Genomic DNA, 19,845 nt, shown 5'->3' with positions numbered 1-19,845 from the left:
TCCATGTAGCGATCAACGCTTCTTCTAGCTGATCCCAGCTCCAAACGTTCCTTTTACAAAATTACCCTACCACCAATCTACATAATACGTACCAAATGCCACCAAACCGTTATCTTCTTTTTTCTCCTCTTCAAACAGAGACGGCCTCGACGGCCTCGCGCATGTAGGGCTCCCCGCCGCTACCCGGCCGGCCACCACCCGGTGAACCTCCGGCGAGTTCCGCTGCCGCCGCCGCCGCGGGAACGGGATCCCACGCCCCTGAAAGCATAACTAGGCAAGGCCACCACGACTGTGCTGCTTACACTATATATGATTAGTCATCCGCAGCAAAATCAGCTCTTCAAAATATCATTTACAATTATAGCGGTTCAACCAGCATTTTAAACCAACATACAAAACTATAAGGACATTTAGGTCATTTCAGCATATTTTAGCTCCAGCCGCAGCTGCACCAGCCGACGAAACAAACAGACATCAGACAACTCCAACCTTTCAGCCACAGCTAGCAGCTATCGCTGATTCTGAGAGCCGCAGCTGTGGCAGCTGCAGCCGTGGAGCTCTAGCTCAAACAAACACACCCTAACAACCCATCTACCATCTAAAATCAGCGCAATACGCACACAATTCGCCCTAGCCCCCTCCCTTTAAAATGGGCCAAGGTCGTGAGACCAACAAAGAGCAGGATACCGAATCAAAAATTGATATTGAAGCATACCAAATGCCCACTTGACAACCCCCGACAACTTTCATGGCGCTCTGCAAAGTGGCAATTTTTTTGACCTGTTGGTGCGGATATTGTTTTGACAAATGTCGCCCATGTTAGATAGATACTATCGTCTAGATAGTAGCCTTTGGTATATTGGTGGCCATTGATTTTCACAGTTGCATGGCGGATCTTTTCCCAAATAGCCTATGGTGCCTCGGTTCGGCGCTAGCTAGGATGGTGTCAAGGTTGTACGTGTCGGCACCGAGCTACTTTAGCACCGAAACCTAGAGACGGGGAACCCTAGAATCCTACGTCGAAAGATGCAGCTACAAGATATTTTGTCTTGCTTCTTTTTTAGTACAGCTGGGTGCATCCGTAATGTTTATAGAACATTTCGTTATATATGCTAGATGTAATTGGTACATTCACGATTTTTGTAAAAAAACACTTATGCAGCATGTAGTAGTACATTATAGACACGCTGCTGCACGGTAGGAAATGTTGGCGGTATCGATTTTCTTCTGAAATCTCAAAGAAAGAAAAAGAATATCTCGTTGTATATGCTAGGTGTAATTGGTACATTCACGATCTTAGTTAAAAAAACACTTATGTAGCGTATAGTACATTATTATAGATAGGCTGCTGCACGGTAGGAAATGTTGGCGGCGTCGATTTTCTTCTGAAACCTCAAAGAAAGAAAATGGAATGGAAAGAGAGAGAAAAAGGTTTTGGGCTGGACTGGGCCAAACACTAGTACTCTGTATACTAATCTAGCACACGAACTCCACACACCAGGTCCGAAATCAGAGTCCACAAAAGAAAAAAAAGGGTCCGAAATCAGAGTCCCCATCTTCCGGACGGAAAGCTCCGGCCGTCGTGCCCTTCGCCGCCGTCGAGATCAGCCGCCCGCCGGCGACCATGCGCGACCCTTCGGATATCCGTAGCCTCCCCATCGACATCGCCTTCGCCCGCCTGCAGGAGTGGCTCGTCGACCGCAAGCGGGTGCCGCACGACTGGAGGAAGCGCCTCGCCGCCCTCCGCGCCCGCATCGCCGCCGCCTTCGCTTCCCTCCCGCGGGACCTCCACCCCGACCTCCTCACCCTCGAGCTCGAAGGTAACCCACTCCTGCCCCCCACGCCCTAGGCTCTCTCTGTCATCTGTACGGCGGAATCCGGAGGCTGAAACCCTCGCTCAGTCTGCTTGCTTTCTCCTTTCATCCTGTAGAGATAGGGTATCTCGAAGCGAAGAAGATCTACAGCATACTCCTGGAATCCAACACAGAGAGCAGGAACATCTTCGGCCGCCTCACAGGATCCGCGGTAGGGATGTGATGTTCCCTTTTTGTAGATAGATATAAACGTCCAGGTTTAGTGTGGGGATTGACATATGCTTTGGTGCAAATGCTTTATTTAGGGCGAATGGGAGTCGATTGTCAAGGCGTACGAGAAGGACCACATCTTCCTCGGCGAGGCAGCTCAGATCATGGTCCAGAATGTCAACTATGACATGTACTACTACTCTAACCCTTTCCTAGACCTCTCGCCCGTTGCGCCAATGTTTGCGCTTGTGCTTGACCTAGCATCTCCATGGCTAATTTTTGATCTGCTTGTTTCGCTGCCTCAAGACCGTATCAGAGGAAGCAGATGCAGAAGAACCAGCAGCAGCTCGCGGAGCTGGACCGCAGGGAGGCTGACATCAAGCGGCTGGCCGCTCTTTCGGCAACTCGGTATGTGGAGGCTTGCCAGGAGCTCGGCTTGCAGGTTAGCTTCTCTTTATATCTAAAGAGACAATTCTTGTGTTGCTTGATCTGTTGTATTGATGTGTTGTTTGCTTTGAATTTTGTTTGTAGGGAGTAGATGTGCGGCAAGAGCTGATAGAGTCTGCGAAAACACTTCCATCAACATTTAGCAAAATCTTGGAAGTTCTGACCAGCGATCCTGTCTCGCAGGCCGTTGAGTACTATACGGTTTTTGTCAAGGAATGCCATACAGAGGATAAGGTAGTCAGGGCATATACAGATAGAAATATCAGACGCTGAATGCAGAAAAATGTGCTATACAACTCTTCTGAATCTTATTTTAACTGTGTTTTTCTTCGTATAGGAAAATTTCAAGGCCGTGGTACAGAATCTGAAACAGCTGCGGGCTAATCCTCCTTCCCTGCATGTCTCAGTGTGCAAAGAGGTGCAGAATTCCCTTGGAGACGCATCAAAAGCTCATGGGTCTAATATGGGCGGAGAAGAGCACATTGACTTCAATATCCCTGCAGATGATATTGATTGGGACATCTCGGTCGATAACAATGGTATTGACTGGGACATTGGTGAAGTGGAACAACCTACCGAAGAATCTGGCAACGGTTTTGGATCTTATGAGATCATTGATGCCAATGTAGAATTGGCAGGTTCGGAAAATTATGGCGTTGGTGTTTCAGCCTATCCATCTGCAGACAAAGAAGGCCTTGCATGTGATACATCTGATCAGATTTGCTGGGACATCTCTACTGACAATCCTGAAGAAAATGCTGCTATTGAGATTGCTCCAACTGAATCAGGACAGAATGAAGAAAGAAGCCAGTTGCTGGAGAAGGAATACAGAAACAACATTCTAGATGATTTACTTGAGGTATTTAGACATTTTAATATCCCCTTTTACATCATAAAGTTGCAAATACTTCAGATGCATGCCATATAATTACAACACTAAAGGCTCCATTGATTCATAGGATAGGAAAAACATATGAATAGGAAAAACATAGGATTGAGATGTCATGTCTATGTGAATCCTATGGGAATATGGACTGTTTGATTGTAGCAAAGGAATTTTTCCATGAGGTATGACCTAATGCTTTTTTCATATAGGATTTACACTACAAGATTGTTATAGGATTAGTTCCTATAGGATGTGTTCCTATGTATCAAACAACTTATATAGGAAAATTTCCCATAGGATCCAAATCCTACACAATTCCTTTACAAATCCTATGAATCAAAGGAGCCCTTATTGAAGTATGTTCTTATTGTTTTTGTATCAAAGTTCTCTCTTTAAATATTTGAGATGATACTTCTGTTATTGTACTTGTACAAGGCTGCATTGCCAACCTGTCCCCTTCTAGTATAGCAAAATAGTTAATAATTTAGCTTTTTTTGTGAGGATAGCTCATGAATTTTTGACACTTGAAACAGGTAAAATCATTTTTGACCCTACGCTTAGGGGAGGCCAGGAATGCTGATACATCATCTCTACAGCATCAGGTGCAAGCTGTCTCACCTTTTGTTCTCCAACAGTATGCTGCTGAAAGTTTGGAGACTATGCTTGTAGAGATCTCCTCCGCAATCTCTTTGCTCACTAACCAGAAAACTCTTGACCTTATAATGATCCTCAACTCTAAAAGGTAAGGAATGTTTATTCTGAAAATTCAATCTTGCGTATCTGATGCACTTATAATTCCTCATAGCATTGTCTTGAAAGCTTACATAATAAAGAAGTTTCCCTCACAAATACATGCCCATTTTAACATTTCTTTGACCTATCATTGCTTCCTTTGCCATTCCCAAGGTTTTTGGACAGATTAGTGTCAACCTTAGAAGAAAAGAAGCATCATGAGGTGAAACTGCGAGAAGGCTTAGGTGATCTATCAGTTAAGCGCATGGAGCTGCAAAATGCACTATCATCATCCTGGCCGAAGCAAGTAAGTCGTAATTTCTTTACCTGTCATAGTGTTTAATTACATGTATATTCTTGTTCTCACTGGACTGCAGATACATGACTTACAATCTTTGGTAACTTTACCGAAGGGCTAATTTTTTGTCCATCCGCATGAACCAAAAAACTATTACTTTCTCCTTGTGTTCTCTGTAGCCATCTGTATGTTAATGATTTTACTTTTCTAATGTTACAGGAGGCAGCGATTACAAAAACAAGGGAACTAAAGAAGCTCTGTGAGGCAACACTTTCATCTATGTTCGATGGCAGGCCAGTGCATATAATTGGAGAGATCAATACCTTACTAAGTTCGAGTGTTAGTCAATTAGCTGGATGATTTATCGATTGTATCTTTCGTCCCTGAACCAAAATAAATGATATGTAAAGCAAGTTGATAATCTTATGGTATAAACTTTTCTAACCTATGGTACTTGTACTTGTGTTGTTTTTGCTGCCACATATGTTCTTAAACTATGAATGTATGACTTCGGTTGCATATGGAGTGTCGGACTCGATCTTATGAGTATGCTCTCCAGTCTACATTGTATGCCACTACAAACAAAAATAATTGCAGTATAAAATGGTACTCCCTCCGTTAGGGATTATAAGGCCTCCATGTATTCCTAGGTCGTAAATTTAACTAACGTAATGAGAGATATATATGACAAAACATATATCATTAGAAAGCTTAGATGTTCTACTTTCCAATGACATAATTTTTATATAGTACAATTCATGTTATGTTAGTTAAATTTACGATCTAGGGATACGTGGATGCCTTATAATCCCTAACGGAGGTAGTAATGCCCTGGTTGGTTTTTAGAACCCTTGAAATTGTTGCTATTTTTTATGCTGCGTTGAAGCGATTTGATCATCTGTTTCTTGCTTACAAATGTCTTCATTCCAACACGTTTTTAATTTGGTAAGACAGCAAGACTGACCACGTCTGTTATGCCTTATTACATAGCAATTATTTGGAGCACTAGCATTTTCCTTGAAATTACAATTACAATCAAGCTATCTATACTATTCTGGTACAAGTGATCCACTCAGAGTCTGATGTGTACATTACCTAACACTGTTACTGCATAAAAAACTTCACTTATACAGTACAAATTTTAGTGCTGAAGAAACTTCTGAAACCATTGGCTGGATCTCTTTGGATATCTTTTGAGACCATCCTTGTAGTCGACGTAGTTAAGGCCAAATCGAACACTGTAACCATCCATCCACTCGAAGTTGTCAAACAGAGACCATGCAAAATATCCCCGTACATCTACTCCTTCCCTGACATTGTCATGTAGACACTTTATTGTTTTGACATAAATTGAGTTAAAGCACTAATGTGATATTAGTTGTTTTTTTATCTAGTTATCTACAGGTAGTCAATCATCAAACTTACCTTAGGGCCTTTTGAACATAGAATATGTGTTGCTGGTAGAATTCTATTCTGGTATTGTCAATCAACGCTTCTTGAAGAGGTAAGTTTTCGTTGTTAATCTCATCAACACCTGCAAGATGATTGTTTGCTCAGGCAAGAGGGTGGAGTAAATTGCCATCGTTTGCTCAGGTAAAAGGGTGGAGTAAATTGCCATTGTTTGCAGTAGTTAGGCTGACCTACCATTTTCTGTGATGTAGATAGTAGGGTTGTTGTATGTCTTCTTGGTGTATAGCAAGAGTTCTTCTATTCCTTCTGGATAGATGTAGAGCCAAGAAGAGCCAGCCTAGAGAAAAAATATTCTGTTAATTTTTTTCCATGCTTTTGAAATATTTTTCTATGCTGAGTTTATTATAAGATTGGCAAGATTGGCACTGTTTACAACTATCCAAACATGAATTAGGATGATATCTCTGTGCAAGTCATACCTTTGGGCCAATATATGTTCCATTTCTCTCCACTGTTGTTTCATGCAGAGCAAAACTATTAGCTCACCTAATGTATTCGAATACCAGCATAGAGATGAGATTGCTTGCATAGTTGCATACCTCCTTGTTCAGTTTGTGAGTCAGTGCTGTAGCTTTTGTTACTATTGCTGCTGCGTTTAGCATTCCGAGCATATCTTGCTGAATAGTAATTGAGTCCAATGAAATCAAATGATCCTTTTATAGCTTTTGCCTGGTATTTTGTGAATTTTGGTAATCTGTTTCCAACCAGTGTTTTCATGCTGAGTGGATAGTCTCCTTTGGTTAAGGGATCCATGAACCTGTTCAATTTGTTAATGAGCTACATGTGAATAAGAAGATCTTAAGAATTTGCCAGTTGCAGTGGCTTGAAACTTCATGGACGAACCTGAACCACATATTGGATTTATTACACTCACCATCCATACATGAAGTCCAATGCACGCTTCGCAGCATCCTTGTCTTCCTTGAAATTTGAGTAGGGAATTATCCAATTGCTAACTATTGTAATACCGATTCTTCCTTTTTGCTCCATCTGTGTGATCAAGAATTAATTGATTTATCACTGTAAAACAACAAGCTGGCAAAATATATGGATGTTTAGCTGTAAAAACTACTTGAAGATTCCTTGTTCCTATTAGGAGGTACCATGTCTAAATATTTCCTTCGGTCCATCACTGTCTTTAGTCTGAGATGCATTTTTTGGATATTTTGTGTGCCCCCGTTATATTGTCTATGGTTGACATTTATCTAGAAGTTCGGTGGCTTGCTTCTGAGGGTAGATTGTGTAGGCAATGTCTTTGGTGTCTTGGTTCTACTCCGAGAAATCGCATACATGCAAATTGTTCGGTAGCCATAAATTAGACTGGAATGCACTTTTGAACCAAGGCATATGCTCCTTTTTACCCCCCGAAAAAAATTAAAATGTCAAAAGTCCTTTTTTTACCGGTACCTCCACATTCTATGTGCTCGCTTTAAGTTTTGTAAAAAACTGACATTTTTTGTGGCCTCTGCAAAAAAATATACAAAATTTCCTTGCAAAAGAGAATGGATTTTGTACACATGCATGGGTGTGGGTGTGTTCTGTACCGTCGATTTATTCCTCGATATTCCCGCTTGCCGTGCTTTAGCACCAAATTTTGACCTTTTTACGTAAAACTTCAGTTTCTTGTGACAATTTCGAAGGATGTGGAGATGTACGCGCAACAATTTTTTTTTGGAATACTTTAACATTTTTAATATGTTTAAAATGCATTTTGAATAAAGGGATCATATGCACCCAAGAGCGAAAGCGCCATATGTCCTCTAAATATATAGTAATACTGTAGGACAGTTTCTACATACTAGAATGCATTTATCCTATTCACAATAGTTCCTCGCCTGTGCTCTGTTACTGAAAATAATCACAATGAAATAAAACTAACTCGTACCTGATATTTGTCTCTGTACACTTTAACTGCTGCTGCATGAGACAGAAGTTGATTATGAGCTACTATATAAGGTTCCCTTCCTGAGTCTCCCATGCTACAACCTGGCTTTTGTGATGACGAACATCTGCCCGGTGCTAATGTGCCGCTGGAATAGCCACCTATACTGAAACTCCAAGGCTCGTTGAATGTTATCCAGTACTTTACCCTATCACCAAACTCCCTGAAGCAGATGTTGGCGTAGTCCTGGAAATCTTCCCTGGTAATGTAGACACAGCTCGATAAAGTTCAGTTCTTTGTTCTCTTATAATATCAGCATGTTTCTTGTTAGTCATCAGTGTAATGAGTTTGGGTCCATAATTCCATATAGGTCATGTTTACTTACACAATAAGGTGGCTTAAGAAGCCACCGTACTTCTGTTCTAATGCTTGTGGGGCGTCCCAGTGGAAAAGGGTCACAAATGGTTCAACACCTGCATTGTTGGTTAGACGTTAGGATGTGAACATATTGTAGTATCAGAAATCATAAAATCTTTACCTTTGGAAAGGAGCTTGTCGATGAGATTGTTGTAGTAATTGATACCTTCCATGTTGACCCCTCCACTCAGTTTTCCACCTGTAGCCATGCATTAGCTGAGGAAATAAACCTTACATGCATGAGAAACTAGAAAATGGATAGGAGGATCACTTACTAGGCAGAATACGTGACCAAGAAATTGAGAATCTGTAGGCACTGAAGCCCATTTCCTTCATGATCTTAACATCCTCCTGCACTTGGTGGGATGTAGGCAATGAGATGAACATGTAGATTGGTGGTCAGTCACTAAGTTAGCTTACCTTGTACCGGTGGTATGAATCTATTGCTACGTCTCCGTTGCTCCGATTTGCTATCTTGTCTGAATGGGGAAATCAGTTAAGTACGATTACAGATCACCGTAGCAAGTCTGAGAGTCCACTTTGTATATAAGCCTGTGCATGAGTAGATGTAATTACCTGGGTGATTGTGAGTGAAGGCGTCCCAGATGCTTGGCCCTCTGCCACCTTCCCTCACAGCGCCTTCATACTGCACCAGCGCCACAAAGCAACATCAGCGCTGGGTACTGCCCTTCCAGTAGGCAGTCCTCCAGATTGGTCCAGAACTCACCTGGTACGCAGAGGACGCCGTGCCAAAGAGAAAGCCCTTGGGGAACTGACTCCTAGCGATGTCGCATGGCTTCCCGTCGACCCGCGCAGCCGCGAAGGAAAACAGCAAGATCGCGAGTAGCAGGGACATGGCTGTGCTTCTGGCCTGTTTCATCCTCTCCTTGTGCTATAATGTGGTCAGCAGGGCGCTCTCTTTATAGAATGTTTCAGGAGACGCAACAATCAGACAGAAAAGCATGGAAATCATGATGCCCAGCTGTTTTATTATATAGTGATGCCACCCAGTGAGCAGCCGTGAAGGAAACCTTTGGTGTCATGGATTGCATGATGATGATCCGTCTGAGACTTGTTGGATTGGATGCAAGTTGCCATAGTGTTTGGTGTCTCAGGTGTACTTTCAGCTGTTATGTGTTTAGAAAGGTGGGATTTGGAGATTACTGTACAAAGTCCAAAGAGCGCTCAAGTCCAAACACATGAGAATTGGATGAAGTACACATGAAACGGCCCAACTATCAGAGGAACAGTCAACCAACACAAGGCATCATATCCGCGGTCTCTCGAGTTTATGCGCCACTCAACAGCGGATATGATTCTCCTCGCATAATCATATTACCAGGCAATCTAGGGGAGGCAGAAAGTGGAACCTTCAGCCAGATCGCGGCAGCACCCAGCTGAATTAAGCAGATCTTCTTTCCACTAGATTATCTGTAATAATAATAATGTAGCATGTCGAGATCTTGATCCATCTTTTTTCCCCTGTTGTAGAGTAGGGCGCAAGCACTACAGCTTGCCGGAGCACCCACCCTGGAATTCTCATCCAGTCTTGGTCTCTGGACGGTCCGGGTGAACTTCTGGCCCATGGTACTTGCCAAATCTGGGCATGGTGCGCTGCAATTTAATTTGCACTCCAAATGACAGCGTAAAGTCCATCAGGCAGAGAGATAATGGCCACACCTCTGCCTGTGGAAAGGATATCATGATGTCTGGATCGTTTATGCTGCTGGTTGCCCCTATGCTGAGTTGGTTCAGATGGCACAATAATCTTGTGATACACTGTATATGATAGCTAATGGCGTCACATTCTTTGCCGATGTCATCAGTGATGAATCAGCGAGCTCATGGATCAATACCCCCTTACAATTTCCTTGACACCATAACATGTAAACATATTTGAAAATGGCAAAAAAATCCAAAAAAAATGTCTCGTGTATATCTGAACATCCTACATGCTCACAAAGTTGTTTCAGCACAAATCGACTTTTTGTGCAGCCTATGCAAAGAAGACAAAATTCAGAGCTAAAATAAGGAATTTGTCAAGGCATTTGTTCTTGTCTTTTTTACAAAGGATACAAAAAATGTCCGTTTTCAGAGAAACATTACGTGGGCACATAGAACATGGAGATATACATGAGGAAAAAAATCATAATTTTTGTAACACTGTCAAAATTGTTTTTTTGGATAAACAGCAAATGCATCCGAGATCAAAAGGGCATTTTCATAAGATATAGTACTTGGCAATACTCATGACGATGGAATTGCAAAGGTAAATACACAATATGGACTTGCAAGAGCTCAGATCACCATCAACTGGTGAGCTGTGATGTGAGACAGTACTCACTGTTCAGCCAAGAAGAGCCAAACTGCGGATTTAGAGTGGCTCACACACTCCTCATCACCATAAGCAAAACTTGCATGGTCTGCAATCAGCATATAATGTTTACATTATAAGAATGACAGGAAAGAAAGCTAAATGAAGTTGACAAAATTGAAGAGCATCTAGCTGTCTATAACTGATAATAACCGAAGAACCTGCTAACTACAGGCCCGCCTCCGCCGCCCGCCTCGGCGTGCTCTTCCGGCGGCTCCCGTTGAGCCGGAACCCCGCACTTGACCTAGTTGCTGACTCATCGTTGCTAGACCTGGTGGTGCTTGAGCTGTTCTCTTCGAGGTCATGATGGTCAGAGCCCTCTTCTTTGGGCACCCTGTTCCTCTTGCTCCCATTTTCCTCGAGCTTTGCATCGTCTCCTTCCCCTTGCTGATAGTCTGCATTGCCATTTAAGACACCCTCTACCAAATTCTTGACTTGTGCTGGATCGACTTTCTGCTTTTGGGGCCTCCCTCTCCTCTTCCTGGCAGGTACGGCCTCTTCGTCGCCACTCCCCTTGTAGTCTTGGTGGCTCCTGCTGTTTGGGATGATCTTCCTCCCTCTGCCTCTTCCCCTGCCCATTGATCCAATCCAGTAGCTGTCGTATCTGGAGCTGTATTGGGAAATTATGGGTACAAACTATATATGCTTCACTGCTAGATGCAGCTGAATCTGATTGTCTGCGCGCGCTGGTTACTTGTTCTAAGGAAAGGTTTCTGGCTGCTAAAACCTTGGTGAGAGCAGGCTACAAATCTGCAAGAAAAATGACCGGCAATTTACAATTTAATTGGGTGGATGGGTTTAATCAGTATCTTGCTGTACCAAAAGATACATAAACATTATCTTAGCAGCGTTGCAATGAGATCTATAACTGTGCATAGAAATATCCCCAATTTCAAATCTCAGATTGGGATACTCCAGAAGAACACCCACATGAGATGCTAGGAAACCAGTAACTTATTCAGGGAACAAGGAGTTATCATCCAAAATCTAATACAGGGAGGAGGAAGGATGGGGCTGAGAGCTGACCTCGCATCATCATCATCAAAGTAGCATCTGGTTCAAGATGCGTCCTGCAACCGATTAGTGGAGTACTTCTCCCAGTCCCAGAGGAAAGCAAGCAAGGTCTTGCTAGTACTGTACTATCGATTGGCAGAAGAGTAGCAAATCAAGCGGAGGAGGAAGGCTGTAGTATCGAAGTTTGTGGAAAGCTCGATGATTCTTGAATGAATGAACGAGTAGGCAGCAGGCGGTGGTGCTACTGGGGCTCCTCCGGAGCAGACAGCAGCTGTAGCTGCTGCTGCAGGGACAGCCTACACACCACACCACGAGCAGGAGAGAGGGAGAGGGAGAGTGCAGATGGGCTTTGCTAGCTTTGTTGGGTTGCTTTCGTGTAGTTTTCACTTTGTTTACCAACCGTTGAAACCGAGCTGCTCCACTGTACGCGATGCAACTGGCCCGACAAAGTAACAAATGTTTATTCGTGCAGCCAGGCGGAGCACAGCGCGCTTACCGCTGCGTCATGGCAGTGCTAGTGTTTCCATAATCTTTCATGTGTTCTTGAAGGATTCAAACAAAGGAAATTGGGAGAAGACAGGAAGGATCCCAAGACTGATTGACTGACTGCCGAGAAAACCACGGGCTACAGCCAAGATCCATCGTTGCGTCTGCGTGTTAAAAAGTGGCTCCGCCCCATAAGGAACTGTTTCTTTCTTTTGCGGAGCAACATCATCTCCATTGGTGTCCTCAAACTCCATCCGGCTAAAGCGCCGAATCGGCTGAAGAAGGACCGTTTAGTGGCATCGTTTTTTGGTGTGTCTGTTTGTCCTCCAAGCGCGGTCCCAAATATTTTTGTAACAAAATGTTAATATTTTATTCATGATTCAATCGCTTATATAGAAGGAAATGGAGTATAGTTTGTAATCCCAAAGATCAAGGAGGGCTTGGAGTTCATGACCTGGAGGTCAAGAACTCAGCGTTACTGGGTAAATGGCTATTTAAGCTACTTACTGAGGATGGGATTTGGCAAACTATACTTCGGAGAAAGTACATCGGCTCGAAGACATTATCTCAAATGGTTTGGAAACCCGGGGATTCACACTACGGGCCGGTCTTATGGCGACAAAAAATGTCTTTTTCGACATGGGACTTTCTCCATTAAGAATGGTGCACGAGATACGGTTACGGGAAGATGCTTGGCTCGACAATGCACCCCTATGTGAATAGTATCCCGCTTTGTATAGAATTGCGCGTCGCCAAGGTGATACCATTGCAACCGTAATGGCTACCTCACCCCCGAATGTGACGTTCGGACGGGTTTTACTAGGACAAAGGCTCGTGGCATGGAACAACCTAATTCCGCGGCTTGGAGATATTCAATTATCGCGGAGCGGATGAATTTCGATGGAACCTCCACGTAGATGGTTCCTTTTCCGTAAAATCTTTCTACAATGCGATGATGCTCTCCGATTTACCAGTTGATAATAATAAGAAAATTTGGAAGATGAAGATACCATTAAAAATTAAAATTTTTGGATGGTATCTTCGTCGTGGGGTTATTCTCACCAAAGATAATCTTGTTAAGCGGAATTGGCACGGAAGTACACGATGTGTCTTTTGTCATCATGACGAAACCATCAATCATTTATTCTTCCGGTGCCGGCTTGCGAGATCTATATGGTCGATCATCCAATTAGCGTCTACCTTGTATCCCCCGACTAGTGTTGCTAATGTCTTTGGCAATTGGCTGCATGGTATCAATTCAAGGTTTAAAATGCTTCTTAGGATGGGGGCGCTAGCGATTATCCGGGCGCTCCGGCTATGTAGAAATGACAAGATCTTTAATGACAAAAATTGCTCTTTGTTGCGGGTTATCTACGGATGCACTCGGTATTCTCCGTTCGTGGTTACCTCTTCGGCGGGAGGAGAACCGAGACCTGTTTATGGAGGTCCGTACACGGTTGGAGGATACGGCGAGGGATACTTTTTCCCTACATGGGTGGCAGCATAGTCTACGGATAGAAGCTCCACCTAGCTCTTAGGCGTTATATAATTCATCGTTCCGATATGTATTTCGCCTCTTTTTGTTTTATGTAACTTTGGTCACTTGAGACAAACAACGGCTGTGTGCATCCTGGTTATGCAGAGGCTGGATGTAATTGCTTCTTGAAGTAATAAAGCATCCTTTATCGAAAAAAAATATAGAAGGAAATAGAAGTAAAACATAGCGACTATCGTCGAACACCTTCGCCGTCGTCCTCAAACCTAAACTAGAGGCTTCTGCGCATCGCCGCAGTCGCTGTCGTCGCTTTTGTGGTAGTGCATGCGGTAGATCGTCCAATCGACGCAAATCTCGACAACACCTTCGAACATGAAGTTCAAAACACAACAGACGTCTATTTGTGGGCACGTGCGAACTGCTGCCAACCATTGTGGAGGTATACATGGCCTTGCACGTCGAATAGGATCTTGTAACATCTCAGGTTTAGAGGCTACAAAAAAAGAGAATACACATGTGTGCATTGCATTCATGCATAGAAAATCCGGAAAATTTTCACGCGTTCATCTAAAACACAAAGAGATCGAGGTTTCTCTCGCGTCGGTGGAATTGATTTAGCTCATCGACGTGAGTGCGATAAATTTCGACATGACCTTTGTTGGGTTATTGTGTTTTGGGGCAAACAATTTGAATTCAAATTTAAATATAAAAGACAGAAATTCAAATATGAATTTGAATTGCAATTTGAAATTTAAACAAGTATATAAATACAATAGGTAAAAGTAAAAAAGATTTGACAATTCCAAATGAATAACTGATTTAAAATTTATTACAAATATCATTATTCAATTATTTACAAGTTCCATAAAGGGAATCAAGTTACAAAGAATACAAAATAGAAATAAAAAGAATTCCTAAAACTAAACCTTGATCTTCTCAATCCTCTAATTCTTCTTTTCCCTGCAATAAAAGAAACAAAACAAATACAAGAGAAATAATAGTGGTTAATGTTAAAATGTTTGCCTCACCTTTGGTGAGGCAATGTTAAATATTGGAGACTAGCCATAGAAAATTAGGAACTTGTCCTAATAACCAAATGTTGATCACATGGAGTAAATTTGATTTAGGCAACAAGGGACAATCAGAGATTTTTATCACAATTCCATTGAAGGCATCAACGAGGCATTATGAAGGACAACCACTAACAAAATCTCAGGCAAAATCATATAACCTACTTGTGGTAGCCTCCTCCTCCTCCTCTTTGCTTCGTGATATGCTATTTGGCTCTTATTTATGTAGAACAAAATAGGATACTACTGATGTGTTCTTGTTGTTCTAGATATTGTGCTAGAGCTGCTGGTGTGCTTTAGCATCAGGGAGAAAAGGATGATGTGACTGGAATGTGTGGTGTCTTTGCTTCGGCTATTATATTGCTTTGGTGAAGCCTGAGCCAAATAGTTTGGCTGGTTGTGATGCCCTTGCTTTTATAGTACTGGGCTAATGTCTATGGTGTCGACAGCTATGCCACTACCACAACTAGTCACATTAGGAAATAGGAAGAATAATGCACATTTGTCCAATCTAAATACCCTTCCACTAGATTTTCATCTAGGAGGAAAGAGAGATGGATTTGTCTCATCTCTGGCATATAAGTGCTATGCTATGCTCATCCTAGAGTTTGGAAAGTTACTCTTATCTAAAAATCTAGCCTCAGCCTTTGCATCACAGGCAGGACCAAGAGATCAAGCACAAGCATATGTTCTTATCAATATTAGATCACAGAAAATTGGCAGGGACTGATGTCTACGGGTGCTTCTATTCTTGTAGACAGTGTTGGGCCTCCAAGAGCAGAGGTTTGTAGAACAGCAGCAAGTTTCCCTTAAGTGGATCACCCAAGGTTTATCAAACTCAGGGAGGAAGAGGTCAAAGATATCCCTCTCATGCAACCCCGCAACCACAAAGCAAGAAGTCTCTTGTGTCCCCAACACACCTAATAGGTGCACTAGTTCGGCGAAGAGATAGTGAAATACAGGTGGTATGAATAAGTATGAGCAAGTAGTAACGGCGCCGGAAAAGTGCTTGCTGGCGTGTGGTTGATGGTAGTAATATTGCGGGAAGTACGGATGCGATAAAAACGAGTAAACAAGCAGCGGTAGCGTATTTAGGAACAAGGCCTAGGGATCATACTTTCACTAGTGGACACTCTCAACATTGATCACATAACAGAATAAATAGATAGATGCTAGACTCTACACTCTCTTGTTGGATGATGAACACCACTAAGCGTGTAGGATTACACGAACCCTCAATGCCGGAGTTAACAAGCTCCACAATATTCGATGTTCATATTTAAATAACCTTAGAGTGCATAACAGATCAACATAACCAAACCAATTACTAACATAGCATGCACATTGTCACCTTCACACTACGAAAGAAGGCATAGATCACATCAATACCATCATAGCAATAGTTAACTTCATAATCTACAAGAGATCACAATCATAGCCTACGCCAAGTACTACACGATGCACACACTCGTCACCATTACACGTGCGGGAGGAATAAACTACTTTAATAACATCACTAGAGTAGCACACGAGATAAATTGTGATACAAAACACATTGCAATCATAAAGGGATATAAATAAGCACTTCACTATGACATTCATAACGATGAATAAGTATTCCGTGAAATATAGCCTAAGAGACCCACACGGTGCACACACTCGTCACCTTTACACACGTGGGACAAGGAGTCTCCGGAGATCACATAAGTAAAACCCACTTGACTAGCATAATGACATCTAGATTACAAACATCATCATATGAATCTCAATCATGTAAGGCAGCTCATGAGATTATTGTATTGAAGTACATAGGAGAGAGATGAAACACATAGCTACCTGTGTACAGCCCTTAGCCTCGATGGAGAACTACTCCCTCCTCATGGGAGACAACAGCGTTGATGGAGATGGCGGTGGTGTCGATGGAGGAGCCTTCCAGGGGCACTTCCCCGTCCCGGCGGCGTGCCGGAACAGAGACTCCTGTCCCCCAGATCTTGGCTTCGCGATGGCGGCGGCTCTGGAAGGTTTTCTCTGGTTTCGTCGAATGTGTCGTGGTTTTTAGGTCAGGGACCTTTATATAGGCGAAGAGGCAGAGTCGGAGGGTCGACGAGGCGACGACACACTAGTGGGGCGCGCCCCCCCCTAGGGCCGCGCCGGCCTGTCATCTGGGGGCCCAGTGGCCCCCCTCTGGCCTCTCTCGGGTGTTCTGGAAGCTTCGTGGAAAAATAGGATGCTTGGGCGTTGATTTCGTCCGATTCCGAGAATATTTCCTTACTAGGATTTCGGAACAAAAACAGCAGAAAACGACAGAACCGGCCCTTCGGCATCTCGTCAATAGGTTAGTTCCGGAAAACGCATAAATATGACATAAAGTATGCATAAAACATGTAGATATCATCAATAATGTGGCATGGAACATAAAAAAATTATCGATACGTCGGAGACGTATCAGCATCCCCAAGCTTAGTTCCTTCTCGTCCCGAGCAGGTAAACGATAACAAAGATAATTTCTGGAGTGACATGCCATCATAACCTTGATCATACTATTGTAAGCATATGTAATGAATGCAGCGATCAAAACAATGGTAATGACATGAGTAAACAAATGAATCATAAAGCAAAGACTTTTCATGAATAGTACTTCAAGACAAGCATCAATAAGTCTTGCATAAGAGTTAACTCATAAAGCAATAAATCAAAGTAAAGGTATTGAAGCAACACAAAGGAAGATTAAGTTTCAGCGGTTGCTTTCAACTTATAACATGTATATCTCATGGATATGGTCAATGTAAAGTAATATAACAAGTGCAATATGCAAGTATGTAGGAATCAATGCACAGTTCACACAAGTGTTTGCTTCTTGAGGTGGAGAGAAATAGGTGAACTAACTCAACATAAAAGTAAAAGAAAGGTCCTTCAAAGAGGAAAGCATCGATTGCTATATTTGTGCTAGAGCTTTTATTTTGAAAACAAGAAACAATTTTGTCAACGGTAGTAATAAAGCATATGTATCATGTAAATTATATCTTACAAGTTGCAAGCCTCATGCATAGTATACTAATAGTGCCCGCACCTTGTCCTAATTAGCTTGGACTACCGGGATCATCGCAATACACATGTTTTAACCAAGTGTCACAAAGGGGTACCTCTATGCCGCTCTGTACAAAGGTCTAAGGAGAAAGCTCGCATTTTGGATTTCTCGCTTTTGATTATTCTCAACTTAGACATCCATACCGGGACAACATAGACAACAGATAATGGACTCCTCTTTAATGCATAAGCATGTAGCAACAATTAGTGTTCTCATATGAGATTGAGGATATATGTCCAAAACTGAAACTTCCATCATGATTCATGGCTTTAGTTAGCGGCCCAATGTTCTTCTCTAACAATATGCATGCTCTAACCATTAAAGTGGTAGATCTCCCTTACTTCAGACAAGACGGACATGCATAGCAACTCACATGATATTCAACAAAGAGTAGTTGATGGCGTCCCCAGGAACATGGTTATCGCACAACAAGCAACTTAATAAGAGATAAAGTGCATAAGTACATATTCAATACCACAATAGTTTTTAGGCTATTTGTCCCATGAGCTATATATTGCGAAGGTAAAGGATAGAAATTTTAAAGGTAGCACTCAAGCAATTTACTTTGGAATGGCGGAGAAATACCATGTAGTAGGTAGGTATGGTGGACACAAATGGCATAGTGGTTGGCTCAAGGATTTTGGATGCATGAGAAGTATTCCCTCTCGATACAAGGTTTAGGCTAGCAAGGTTATTTGAAACAAACACAAGGATGAACCGGTGCAGCAAAACTCACATAAAAGACATATTGTAAACATTATAAGACTCTACACCGTCTTCCTTGTTGTTCAAACTCTTTACTAGAAATTATCTAGACCTTAGAGAGACCAATTATGCAAACCAAATTTTAGCAAGCTCTATGTATTTCTTCATTAATGGGTGCAAAGTATATGATGCAAGAGCTTAAACATGAGCACAACAATTGCCAAGTATCAAATTATTCAAGACATTATACCAATTACCACATGAAGCATTTTCTGTTTCCAACCATATAACAATTAACGAAGCAGTTCCAACCTTCGCCATGAACATTAAGAATAAAGCGAAGAACACAAGTGTTCATATGAACCAGCGGAGCGTGTCTCTCTCCCACACAAGCATGTATTTATTCAGAGAATGAAAATAACAAAACAAAAATAAAAGCACACAGACGCTCCAAGTAAAGCACATAAGATGTGACTGAATAAAAATATAGTTTCAAGAGAAATGACCTGATAAGTTGTCGATGAAGAAGGGGATGCCTTGGGCATCCCCAAGCTTAGATGCTTGAGTCTTCTTGAAATATGCAGGGATGAACCACGGGGCCATCCCCAAGCTTAGAGCTTTCACTCTCCTTGATCGTAGTATATCATCCTCCTCTCTTGACCCTTGAAAACTTCCTCCACACCAAACTCGAAACAAACTCATTAGAGGGTTAGTGCATAATAAAAATTCACATGTTCAGAGGTGACACAATCATTATTAACACTTCTGGACATTGCCCAAAGCTACTGGAAGTCAATGGAACAAAGGAATATATCCCACATAACAAAAGAGGCAATGCGAAATAAAAGGCAGAATCTGTCAAAACAGAACTGTCTGTAAAGACGAATTTTATTGAGGCACCATACTTGCTCAGATGAAAATTCTCAAATTGAATGAAAGTTGCGTACATATCTGAGGATCACTCACGTAAATTGGCATAATTTTCTGAGTTACCTACAGAGAATTAGGCCCGGATTCGTGACAGGAAGAAATCTGTTTCTGCGCAGTAATCCAAATCTAGTATGAACCTTACTATCAAAGACTTTACTTGGCACAACAATGCAACAAAACTAAGATAAGGAGAGGTTGCTACAGTAGTAACAACTTCCAAGACTCAAATATAAAACAAAGTTACTGTAGCAAAATAAACACATGGGTTATCTCCCAAGAAGTGCTTTCTTTATAGCCATTAAGATGGGCTCAGCAGCTTTAATGATGCACTCGCAAGAAATAAGAGTTGAAGCAAAAGAGAGCATCAAGAGGCAAATTCAAAACAAATTTAAGTCTAACATGCTTCCTATGCATAGGAATCTTGTAAATAAACAAGTTCATGAAGAGCAAAGTAACAAGCATAGGAAGATAGAACAAGTGTAGCTTCAAAAATTTCAGTACATAGAGAGGTGTTTTAGTAACATGAA

The 19,845-nt window shown here is 42.1% G+C and overlaps 3 protein-coding genes across 3 annotated transcripts; 1 reads left to right on the top strand and 2 right to left on the bottom strand.

The window, feature by feature from the left end:
• Positions 1-1,562: 1,562 nt before the first annotated feature.
• Positions 1,563-4,908, top strand: LOC124684950 (CDK5RAP3-like protein). Its single transcript, XM_047219245.1, has 9 exons — positions 1,563-1,820; positions 1,931-2,025; positions 2,120-2,214; positions 2,331-2,466; positions 2,556-2,705; positions 2,809-3,330; positions 3,891-4,099; positions 4,264-4,396; positions 4,607-4,908. The coding sequence occupies exons 1-9, from the start codon at positions 1,625-1,627 to the stop codon at positions 4,745-4,747; spliced, it is 1,677 nt and encodes a 558-aa protein (XP_047075201.1). The 5' UTR covers positions 1,563-1,624; the 3' UTR covers positions 4,748-4,908.
• Positions 4,909-5,307: 399 nt separating this feature from the next.
• Positions 5,308-9,185, bottom strand: LOC124676334 (beta-glucosidase 24-like). Its single transcript, XM_047212417.1, has 13 exons — positions 8,884-9,185; positions 8,733-8,802; positions 8,577-8,635; positions 8,432-8,507; positions 8,278-8,355; positions 8,125-8,212; positions 7,743-7,998; positions 6,732-6,847; positions 6,397-6,614; positions 6,277-6,308; positions 6,032-6,134; positions 5,813-5,921; positions 5,308-5,697 (listed from the first exon to the last, which is right to left on the bottom strand). The coding sequence occupies exons 1-13, from the start codon at positions 9,034-9,036 to the stop codon at positions 5,529-5,531; spliced, it is 1,527 nt and encodes a 508-aa protein (XP_047068373.1). The 5' UTR covers positions 9,037-9,185; the 3' UTR covers positions 5,308-5,528.
• Positions 9,186-10,594: 1,409 nt separating this feature from the next.
• LOC124676324 lies at positions 10,595-11,843 on the bottom strand. Its single transcript, XM_047212407.1, has 2 exons — positions 11,557-11,843; positions 10,595-11,280 (listed from the first exon to the last, which is right to left on the bottom strand). Exon 2 carries the CDS (start codon positions 11,107-11,109, stop codon positions 10,699-10,701), a length of 411 nt encoding a protein of 136 aa, XP_047068363.1. The 5' UTR covers positions 11,110-11,280; positions 11,557-11,843; the 3' UTR covers positions 10,595-10,698.
• Positions 11,844-19,845: the final 8,002 nt, after the last annotated feature.

This window comes from Lolium rigidum, chromosome 1 (assembly GCF_022539505.1).
Source record: "Lolium rigidum isolate FL_2022 chromosome 1, APGP_CSIRO_Lrig_0.1, whole genome shotgun sequence".
NCBI lineage: Eukaryota > Viridiplantae > Streptophyta > Magnoliopsida > Poales > Poaceae > Lolium > Lolium rigidum.
The sequence above is the reverse complement of the archived record's forward strand: the minus strand, read 5'-3'. Positions and strand labels throughout refer to the sequence as shown.

What these genes read in the sequence shown, in the direction of transcription:
- LOC124676324 (XM_047212407.1), bottom strand. Translation starts at nt 11,109, where the DNA reads ATGGGCAGGGGAAGAGGCAGAGGGAGGAAGATCATCCCAAACAGCAGG.
- LOC124684950 (XM_047219245.1), top strand. Translation starts at nt 1,625, where the DNA reads ATGCGCGACCCTTCGGATATCCGTAGCCTCCCCATCGACATCGCCTTC. An exon ending in CAGAATGTCAACTATGACAT is followed by an intron (nt 2,215 to 2,330) that starts GTACTACTACTC and finishes CGCTGCCTCAAG; the next exon opens with ACCGTATCAGAGGAAGCAGA. An exon ending in GCCAGGAGCTCGGCTTGCAG is followed by an intron (nt 2,467 to 2,555) that starts GTTAGCTTCTCT and finishes TTTTGTTTGTAG; the next exon opens with GGAGTAGATGTGCGGCAAGA.
- LOC124676334 (XM_047212417.1), bottom strand. Translation starts at nt 9,036, where the DNA reads ATGAAACAGGCCAGAAGCACAGCCATGTCCCTGCTACTCGCGATCTTG. An exon ending in CGGCGTCCTCTGCGTACCAG is followed by an intron (nt 8,803 to 8,883) that starts GTGAGTTCTGGA and finishes GCGCTGGTGCAG; the next exon opens with TATGAAGGCGCTGTGAGGGA. An exon ending in ATTCATACCACCGGTACAAG is followed by an intron (nt 8,508 to 8,576) that starts GTAAGCTAACTT and finishes CACCAAGTGCAG; the next exon opens with GAGGATGTTAAGATCATGAA.